Source organism: Sinocyclocheilus rhinocerous, unplaced genomic scaffold (assembly GCF_001515625.1).
Source record: "Sinocyclocheilus rhinocerous isolate Xijiao unplaced genomic scaffold, SAMN03320098_v1.1 scaffold3529, whole genome shotgun sequence".
NCBI classification, from domain to species: Eukaryota; Metazoa; Chordata; class Actinopteri; order Cypriniformes; family Cyprinidae; genus Sinocyclocheilus; species Sinocyclocheilus rhinocerous.
Genome location: NW_015638987.1, coordinates 270,965 through 281,741, shown reverse-complemented (window position 1 = coordinate 281,741; position 10,777 = coordinate 270,965). Strand labels below are relative to the sequence as shown.

Sequence of the window (10,777 nt, the reverse complement as noted above, 5' to 3'; positions counted from 1 at the left end):
TGACCAGTTGATGGGAAAAGTATTCTTAAAATGCATTCAAAATTCTAAATAATTTGTAATATATAATTATTCACGGTATTTAGAAGTGCCCACGATAACAATATCGTGCATATTCGTTACCGTGATATATCGCATTACCGAATACCAGCACAAGTCTACTCCAGAGTGAGGAAAAGGGCTCAGAAAATCACCTTGGACTCCTCACACCCAGCCCACTCTCTCTTCCAACTGTTGCTACAGAGCACTGAGCACCAGAACAGCCAGGCACAAGAACAGTGTTACCCGCAGGCTATATTCAGCCTGAACAATTAAACTTTCATAATTATACATCGTCCATCACAACTGACATTTGTACGCAGAATCCAAAATGTGTACACTTGTAAACTGCACACTTTGTAAATAACATATCTGCACACTTATAACATATCTGTACATTTATCTAAACAATAAATTTTTTTCCTATACTGCTATTTCTGTATATAGTACATTAATTTCAGGTTTTTTTTCTTATATTAGTTATATTCCATCCCTACTGTGTTATTCCTATGTATGTCTGCACTTTCTTCTGCACTGGAAGCTCCTGTCAAGTCAAGTCAAATTCCCTGTGTGTGTAAACATACTTGGTAATAAAGCTCTTCTGATTCTGAGAGAGAGAGTGAGTGTGTGTGTGTGTGTGTGTGTGTGTGTGCGTGCGAGTATGAGTGTGTGAGTGTGCAACTGTGTGAGAGAGAGTGTGTGAGTGTGAGAGTGTGTGTGAGTGTGTGTGTGAGAGACTGTATGTGTGTGTTGTGTGTGTGAGAGACTGTATGTGTGTGTTGTGTGTGTGAGAGAGTGTGTGAGTGCGAGTATGAGTGTGTGAGCTCTAACCTAGTTTGAGGGCTCCAGCTAGGCCGCGGATGACGGTGACAGGGTTGGAGGGGTTGGTGCAGAACTGGTGCAGCGGCGGGAAGAATGCGTCTCTTTTATTCTCCAACTGAAACATGAACAAACACACATTTATAAAGAGACACGCATCACATATACGCAGTGTTAATTATTGCTAGGCAGGGTCGCGCGTGCGCTGCTCACATAGATGCTCGGCGTCGGCGGGTTGAGTTTGTCTTTAGCGAGCGGCAGTGACGGAGGAGGAGGAAGCCGCGGCGGCGGACACTTGTTCAGCAGGATACTGCTGCTCGACAGACCGTTCTTCCCAAGATTCCTGTAAATAAACGTGACATTAGACATGAAGAATAACGTTATTTCTGCAGAGTACAATATTTACAAATTAGTCAAAGCTGAAATGTTAAAGAAAGTCATCAGATTCTCAACACCTGCAGACGCACAACACCCTCAAGTCTAAAATTCAGCTTGCATTTCTTTTCTTTGCACAAGCACACTGTCTGACATCATTTAAGCGCTTCAAAATATAATGTATAAAATATATTTCTGTTTGTGCATACAACAACAAAGAAGGTCCAGTCCACAGAGGCGACAGCGCCACATTAATGCCACAGACAGCTTTTTCATTTCATTTCATTTTTTTTTTGCTTGTTCATTTGAGTTCTCCGAATACTTTGCTGTAGCGTTCAGACGTGCTTGTGTTTCAGCGTCCTTTTTTCTGCACGTCATGAGCTACAGCTGTTAGGGGCTCAAGGAGGAACATGCTGTGTAACTCGCTGTGCAAACAATATTAATACAGCAATTCTAAACAAACGTAAAGAGAGCATGTTTGGTGTGCGGTTATGGTTAGATCTGCGCCCAGACCCAGTCACATTGTTTAACCAGACCTTTAAGTCAATCAGCAGCATGTATAGGTTTGTCTGTGTGTCTGCAGTGTGCATAAAACATGAGCCGCCACTAGAGGGCGATAATTCTTACATCACTCCACAGGAGCTAAGCATACCTGCAGGCTTTCAGGACGTCTGCGGATGTGGGGTAAATGGAGACGGTGGAGGACGAGAGAGAGGGTTTGAGAGCTGTGGCGGTTTTGATGCAAAGCTCCGGCGGCTCCAGCTTCAGCGGGCTCTGAGAGTCTTCTGAACACGCTCCCCCTCCACTTCCGTTAACGGTGAGGGCGGGCGGCGGTCCCGGCGCAGAGGAGCCTGGCTTGTTAAGCTCTGCGGAGCGGGGTGGCGGTGATGAGGCGGGCGAAGAAGCGGTGGATGCCGTTAGCGTGGTGCCTGGGTGGACGTGGTTCACCCTCGAGCTCACGGCAGGACTCTCCTTGCTCCTGAGAAGAGCGGAGAGCTGCGGATTGTCTGTGGAAGCGGCTGCCGGAGAGCCGGAGGTGGAAGTGGGCGAGCGGTCGGGACTGTGGTGGTTGGCGGCAGTGGAACCGTTGGCCTGCAGGGCGGCGCTCTCTTTGGTCGGGCCGGTGCCGTGGGGCGCACCTGAGGTAGCCGTTTGCGAGGACGACGAAGCGGGGGACGACGTGGAGGAAGGAGAGGACAGATGATTGATAGCTGGCTCAGATGTGTGTGTGTGAGAGACTGTATGTGTGTGTTGTGTGTGTGAGAGACTGTATGTGTGTGTTGTGTGTGTGAGAGACTGTATGTGTGTGTTGTGTGTGTGAGAGAGTGTGTGAGTGCGAGTATGAGTGTGTGAGCTCTAACCTAGTTTGAGGGCTCCAGCTAGGCCGCGGATGACGGTGACAGGGTTGGAGGGGTTGGTGCAGAACTGGTGCAGCGGCGGGAAGAATGCGTCTCTTTTATTCTCCAACTGAAACATGAACAAACACACATTTATAAAGAGACACGCATCACATATACGCAGTGTTAATTATTGCTAGGCAGGGTCGCGCGTGCGCTGCTCACATAGATGCTCGGCGTCGGCGGGTTGAGTTTGTCTTTAGCGAGCGGCAGTGACGGAGGAGGAGGAAGCCGCGGCGGCGGACACTTGTTCAGCAGGATACTGCTGCTCGACAGACCGTTCTTCCCAAGATTCCTGTAAATAAGCGTGACATTACACATGAAGAAAAAAGTTATTTCTGCAAAATAAAACAATATTTAAAAACGAATCGTAGCGGAAACGTTTAATAAAGTCAAACACCTGCTGACGCACAACACCCTCAAGTCTACGGAAGCTCACTGTGGTCAAAGTTAAAATAATATTGCACATTTGGCCTGCGTTTTTTGTTCAAGCACAATGTGTGACATCATCAAAATATAATGTATAGAATGTATTTTTATCTGTGACGTGATTAAAATGCACTGAACAACACTCACGCTTATAGCTCTCACAGTTTGTCCTTTAATTCCAACGTTTTTAAAGGGGTCATATGACGATGCTAAAAAGTCGTCACCTTTATTTATATAGCGCTTCTAACAATACAGATTGTGTCAAAGCAGCTTTACAGTATCAAATATGACGCATAAAAACAACATTATTTGGTGTATTTGGTGTAATGCAATGTTTATGCAGTTTAAGGTAAAAAAACCCCACATTATTGTCCACATACCGTACATTATTGTTGCTCCTCTTTGAAATGCTCTCTGAAAATTTTTACGAAGCTCATGGTTCTGAAAAGCGAGGTGTGCTGTGATTGGCCAGCTATCCAGTGCGCAGTGATTGGCCGAATACCTCAAGCGTGTGACGGAAATGTTACGCCACTCACCATATTTGGAAACACACAGCGTCTCCACGACAACAATACTACAGCGAGAATAAAAGTTACGCCTTCTTTGCGTAAACATTTGGGCGGAGTTATGCAGATCTTCCCACACAGTGATGTAGATATGTGGGGGTGTGTTTAAACGAGGCATTTTAGGAAGGCGTGGACGAGTCTTAACTTCTATAAACAATATCTCTTTGGGTTTGAGACTTTAGTCTTTGCAACTTTACGGATCTTATCTATGCACAAACAGCTTGTAACAGTCCAAAGACAAAGGAAAGCTTGAAATTGCATCATATGACCTCTTTAAACCCGTTGGAGCTCAAGGAGAAACACGCTGTGCAAGTCGCTGTGCAAACAACATTAACGCAGCGATTCTAAACAAACGTAAAGAGAGCATGTTTGGTGTGTGGTTATGGTTAGATCTGTGCCCAGACTCAGTCAAAATGTTTAACCAGACATTTTAGTCCATCAGCAGTTTTTAAAGATTTGTGTGTCAGCAGCGTGTGAAGCAGATCCTGAACAGCATTAAAGCATAAGTTCACTTCCAGAATAAACATTTCCTGATAATTTACTCACCCCCATGTCGTCAATCACCCCCATGTCGTCAAAAAATCACGTTTTTTGAGGAAAACATTCCAGGATTTTTCTCCATATAGTGGACTTCAGTGGTGGCCAGTGAGTTGAACGTCTAAAATGCAGTTTCAATCAAAGAGCTCTACACGACCCCAGCCGAGGAATAAGGGTCTTATCTAATGAAACCATCGGTCATTTTCTGAAAAAATAAATATTTATACACTTTTAACCACAAATGCTTGGCTAGCGTTAGCTCTGCGATGCGCGTCTTTATTAGCTGATGTTGGAAAAGTCACACGCGGTTAGTTCTTCATCTTCGTACTTTGTTTAAAAACTCCATCTCATTTTCTCCTCCAACTTTAAAATCATCCGACATCGTTGTTTTATTTTTGTTCATCGTTGTGCTACGTCTCGCGTGACTTTTCCAACATCAGCTAATAAAGACACGCATCGCAGAGCTAGACCAAGCCAAGCATTATGTGGTTTAAAAGTGTATAAATATAATTGTTTTTCAGAAAATGACCGATGGTTTCATTAGATAAGACCCTTATTCCTCAGCTGGGGTCGTGTAGAGCTCTTTGATTGAAACTGCATTTTAGACGTTCAACTCACTGGCCACCACTGAAGTCCACTATATGGAGAAAAATCCTGGAATGCTTTCCTCAAAAAATTAAATTTCTTTGCGACTGAACAAAAGAAAGACATGAACGTCTTGGATGACATGGGGGTGAGTAAATGATCAGGAAATGTTTAGCATTCAAAGGCGAGCTCTGAAACAACGGGCCGCCACTAGAGGGCGCCGATGCTCTCATCACTCCACAGGAGCTCGGCGTACCTGCAGGCCTTCAGGACGTCTGTGGATGTGGGGTAAATGGAGACGGTGGAGGACGAGCGAGACGGTTTGAGAGCTGCTTTGATGCAGAGCTCCGGTGGCTCCAGCTTCAGCGGGCTCCGAGAGTCCTCCGAACACGCTCCCCCTCCGCTCCCGTTAACGGCGGCCGGCGCGGCGCAGCGGGGTGATGGGGACGAGGCGGGCGAGGAGGCGCTGGAGTGGAGGACGAGCGAGACGGTTGGAGAGCTGCTTTGATGCAGAGCTCCGGTGGCTCCAGCTTCAGCGGGCTCCGAGAGTCCTCCGAACACGCTCCCCCTCCGCTCCCGTTAACGGCGGCCGGCGCGGCGCAGCGGGGTGATGGGGACGAGGCGGGCGAGGAGGCGCTGGAGCGGTCGGGGCTGTGGTGGTTGGCGGCAGTAGAACCGTTGGCCTGCAGGGCGGCGCTCTCTTTGGTCGGGCCGGTGCCGTGGGGCGCACCTGAGGTAGCCGTTTGCGAGGAGGAAGAAGCGGGGGACGACGTGGAGGAAGGAGAGGACAGATGATTGACAGCTGGCTCCGATGGGGTCGTGGCGGGAAGTCCAACCTGATTGTGAGGGCCGCCGTCGGCTGAAGCACTGGAAGAGAGAGTCCGGTCTCCATTAGGACCTGCCCAATGCGAACCCGGACCTTTCTGAAGCCCCTGAATCGAGAGGAAATTCAGAAGTCACCACCACCAGAATCAATGGAACCTCAATAATGGAGTCAGATCACACTCAGATCGAAAAAACAATAGTGCCATTATTAAGCTCAAGTCAACTCAAACATAAACGAGGAGAGATTTGTAGAATTACTATTGCTTTAAGAGGGAAGTCATGAGGTAACAGGTTAATGTGGGGGCACAGCTAAACATGGCCTTTTTGCTAGTTAAAGGGTCACAAAACCTTAAAGAGATAGTTCACCCAAAAATGAAAATTCTGTCATTAATTACTCACCCTCATGTCGTTCCAAACCCGCAAGACCTTCGTTCATCTTCAGAACACAATTTAAGATGTTTTTGATGAAATCCGAGAGCTCTCTGACCCTTCATAGACAGCAACGCAACTGAAACATTTTATGGCCCAGAAAGACAGTAAGAACATCGGTAAAATAGTCCATGTGACATCAGTGGTTCAACCGTACTGTTACGAAGCTACAAGAATACTTTGTGCACAAAGAAAACAAAATTCAAGGATTTCTAGTCTTCCGTGTCGGTCGCATTGCTGTTTATGGAGGGTCAGAAAGCTCTCGGATTTCATCAAAAACATCTTAAATTGTGTTCCAAAGATGAACGAAGGTCCTACAGGTTTGAAAGGACATGAGGACAAGTAATTAATGATGGAATTTTCACTTTTGGGTGAACTACCCCTTTAAAACCTTTTAGATGTTTATGTTGTGCACTGAGGAAAACAATGATATTATGGAATACTAACAATTTTTCAGATCTTGAACCAGAAGCAGATTAGAGCTAGCATTAAGCCGTTTCTGCACATAGTTCAGATAATCTAGTATTGAGACCTGCATCATTCAGACAGGTTTTTAGTCATGTCTCTAACACTCAGGAGTTGTCTTGTTTTTTTAAATACTGAAGCTGAAGTACATTAGATGAGATATTTTTCACACTAAAGACACTTATGGATCAATGTCTGAAAATCTCATCGTTCCTGTCAGGTCTGAGGTGTGCAGGAGGCGGCGGGGTCATGACCACATGTTTGTTCTATATTGTGTTGAACTCTCAGTTTTGAGTATAAGTGCATACCTGAGCGGAGTTGAGACGCTGGCTCCTCCATGTGTCTCCTGGGCTTGTGCAGTTGTGAGGTAGTGTGTTGGGGTGCAGGTAAGGCACGTCTCCGTTGGTTCTGGTTCCTGGCGTGTGATTATTGCCGACTGAAGGGGGCTGCGGGCCGTTGGCTAACGGCGGAGCGGGGTTAGCAGGCAGTGAGGGGCCGTTGGGGAGGCTGGCTCGTATTTGCCCAGAAGAGCTTTGCGTCATCTGCAGGTAAAAATTACATCCAACTATAAACTTACAGGGTCAAAAAAAATGTGCAAGTCAAACAAACAGCCTTATAATCAATGTGTCACCACAGTCTTGAGATGATGATGCATCACAGAGAACCGCGAGTTTGCAAAATTCTCTAATGCACTTCTCATGACTCAAACTCTTTTCTTCAGACAGTTTCGTGAGTCCTGGTCTGATGTACCTGTTGCTGGTGCATGGCTGACAGCTGAGCCTCCAACTGCTCCAACATCTGCAGCTGAAGCGGCTTCAGACTCGCACGGTTGACTCGCAACTGCTCCAGCAACTGAGCGGAACAAGACGAAGAGTGACAGACGGATTAAACCACTGACAATAATCATCAGCGTTCACAATGAAGGTGTTCAACCCAAAACAGCTCAGTAACGGTCATGGATGTCACATCAGAAAAACAGATTGGAAGATCTCCTGTGTGAGAAGCAGCTCACCGGGGCACTGCCAAGGCAGGGTTCGCACACATTTTTACCAATACATTTCCATGACTTTTGAGAAAATATTCATGACCTAATGTTCTATTATTTTACAATAAGAATAAAAATCTGTTCAAACTTATCATAGCAAATGTTAACTAAATTAAATGACTATTAATGCTAGTTTCTTGTTCTATTTGTTTTAATAAGTACAAGCTGCAACTGCGCCAACGTTACAATACTAACTGTGGGGAATTTTATCATGATTTATCATCAAACCAGTAATCGTTCCATCCCTAATGAGATGTTCATCATGCTCTCACCTGCAGCTTCTGAGGAGACGGGTACCAGTTGGGAGCTGGTGGCTGTGCTGAACTGTGGGTCCAAGACTCTGTAGAACTCTGAGGAGTGATGTGAAGAGATTATTACTGCTGTCATTATATCAGCGATGCGCTGAGCGGAGCAAACGGAGCACAAACCTTGGCTGGGCTGGCGGTCCTCTTCCTCTTGGCTGGACTGGACTGATCCTCAGCCTGATCCAGCGGACTCACGTGGGGGGGCAGCGACTGACCGGAGCCATGAGCCCCACCTGACGCCCCGGGCTGAGCTTTACACGCCTGAGAGAGACCGACCGCAGACACGTGAAGAGACAGACAGAGAGAGAACATCTACACCAGTGAAGAGAGAGTGTGTTCGATTGTGTTGCTGAAGCTAACACTACGACACCTGCAGCTGACAATAACCATCTCAAACAACACATGTAAAAGTTAAACCATATTCCTCCACTAAAGACAGCGGTCAGGTGAAGAACAGAGCAGCGGTGCTGATTCTCAGACGTACCTCAGATGTTATGAGTACATCATGATATTCAACATTAACAGCTTGAGTGTGGCTCACGTTTGAGCTCTTTAGCAGAGGCCTTGTAAAGGTCTTTTGTGAGGTTCACGGGATCAATTTGTTCAGATCACGTTCAGTTGAAACGATTTCCACAAAGATGAAATGGTACACAAACCCTGTTTGATGAGCCTGTTTTATGTTGTTAACAGAGTAAAACACAAAGTGATTCGGCCCAAAAATAGTTTGGAATAACGACAAACTACACACAGGGCATCGTTTCAATAATATAGATATCAGGTCAAGTGCTGCAAAGACACAGCCTCACATCCTTTTTGGTTGTCTCCATCAGGATCATATGGCAACAATTTGAAGATCTTCTGTTCCTCGGTCATTCAAGTTATTGCCCAAAACGTATGTGAGAATTTTAACTGCCACCCCACCCAAAACAACAACTGAAGAGAAAAGATGCAAAAACAAATAAAACATTTATTATGAGCGAGAGCATCAGTATCAATGAGAGAGAAAAACACGTCTCATTGTACTGTCATGAACACACACACACACACACACACGACTAATAACTACTCCAGCCGGACTGCGTCAGTGTTTGGTGTGGAACTGCAACACTAGAGGGCACAAAGACTACAGGACTAAAACTACAGCACAAACACAACTCTGGGTGAAAAACGGCAAGATGAGGCGCCTGTGCTCCTGTTGAACCTGCTGCCAATTGAAGAGACATTGGCGTCAAACTCATTTTTGACCCAGGAGTGTGATTGTGCAGAGCTAGACTACTGAAGCTCACGCAGAGAAACCACGCTACTGATCGACTCAACAGATGCTTTAACCGAACGATTCCCAAAATACTTCCAATCCCGACACACACTTTGTTCAATCCGATCGTTATCGTGCCACAACGAGCAGAAGACGTGGCGAGCAGGAGCGTGGTTTCACCAGATGTGTGTGTGTGTGTGTTTGTGTGTGAGAGAGAGTGTGTGTGTTTTGTGTGTGTGAGAGAGAGTGTGTGTGTTTTGTGTGTGTGAGAGAGAGTGTGTGTGTTTTGTGTGAGAGAGAGAGAGTGTGTGTGTTTTGTGTGAGAGAGAGAGAGAGTGTGTGTTTTGTGTGAGAGAGAGAGAGTGTGTGTGTTTGTGTGTGTGTGTCTGTATGTGTGTGTGAGTGAGAGAGAGAGAGTGTGTGTGTGAGTATGTGTGTGTGTGTGTGAGAGAGTGTGAGTATGTGTGTGAGAGTGTGTGAGTATGTGTGTGTGTGTGAGTGTGTGCGCGCGTGTGTGTGTGAGAGAGTGTGTGAGTATGTGTGTGAGAGAGTGTGTGAGTGTGTGTGTGTGTGAGAGAGTGTGTGAGTGTGTGTGTGAGAGAGTGTGTGAGTGTGTGTGTATACAGTGCACAGTATAAATGAGTACACCCCCTCTGAATAAATATAAAAGATGCATTACATGATGCTTCAGAAATCATTCTGTTGTGCTGATTAATATTTTTGTGGAAACTGATGTGTATATATATATATATATATATATATTTATTTATTTATTTTTTTTCTTTCAAGAGTAGTGATTTAAGTAGTGTAAATAATCTTTGCCATTATCTAACTCTCACTTAAAGTGACTTTAATGTAATAACACAATGTAATCTTTAGAAAGCTAAATATATCTTTCATACTCTATAATGTTGTGATGCTTTAATCTGTAGCAATTAAAACAATTAATCTTTTTATTTTTTTATTTTAGTTTTAATTTAGTTTGTATTTAGTAATGTATTTAGTCCAACAAATGTAGAATTATATATATAATGTACACATACATACACATATATATTGTCATTAGTTAGTTATTGTTAGCAGCGCATCATAGGTCAGAGCACATACAGTGCACAGTATAAATGAGTACACCCCCTCTGAATAAATATAAAAGATGTATTTTCTTAATGATCACTAATATAATTCATGGAAAGATGGCAACATCTAAACATATTAAGCATATACTTCATAAAAACAACAAAATACATGCCGATATTTTCTGTAAGATAAGTAAATTAGCCAGTTTTGTTTAAATGAAGGATTGCAGAAATGAGTACACACTAGATTTAATTCAGAAAAACTTAATATGTCCTCCATAACTCTAAGTACACTGCTCTGACACTTCTTGGCACTGAGTGTACAAGTTCATGACACATTTCCACATCTGTGCTGTTTAACTCCTGGAGGACCTCCTTAAATGCCCTGGTCTTTAATGAGGAGTGTTGCTCAGCTCGTCTTTACAACATATCTCACCACAGCTGCTCAGGATTAAGATTGAGTGAAATACATGTCCACTGAAGGATTTTCACCTTGGGAGAATGAATATATTCATTGTCATGCTGAAAAAATTCCCAATAATGCAGGGAATGAGGGGAGGGTAGCATCTTCTGTTTCAAGTTTTTGTATTACATCACACAGTGGTGTGTGAATTCATGCCAGCATTGATAAAG

General features: G+C 44.6%; 1 protein-coding gene across 1 annotated transcript in view; it reads right to left on the bottom strand.

Moving 5' to 3' along the window:
• The window catches only part of kdm6al (lysine (K)-specific demethylase 6A, like), a 37,835-nt gene that overhangs the window by 9,155 nt on the left and 17,903 nt on the right, over window positions 1-10,777 (bottom strand). Inside the window, exons 14-23 of the mRNA XM_016566388.1 lie at window positions 7,937-8,074; window positions 7,781-7,858; window positions 7,214-7,315; window positions 6,772-7,005; window positions 5,159-5,676; window positions 2,793-2,922; window positions 2,592-2,697; window positions 1,883-2,369; window positions 1,069-1,198; window positions 868-973 (exon numbers count right to left, since the gene is read on the bottom strand). Of these exons, the coding sequence (XP_016421874.1) occupies window positions 868-973; window positions 1,069-1,198; window positions 1,883-2,369; window positions 2,592-2,697; window positions 2,793-2,922; window positions 5,159-5,676; window positions 6,772-7,005; window positions 7,214-7,315; window positions 7,781-7,858; window positions 7,937-8,074 (2,029 nt within the window). The remainder of the gene's footprint in view (window positions 1-867; window positions 974-1,068; window positions 1,199-1,882; window positions 2,370-2,591; window positions 2,698-2,792; window positions 2,923-5,158; window positions 5,677-6,771; window positions 7,006-7,213; window positions 7,316-7,780; window positions 7,859-7,936; window positions 8,075-10,777) is intronic.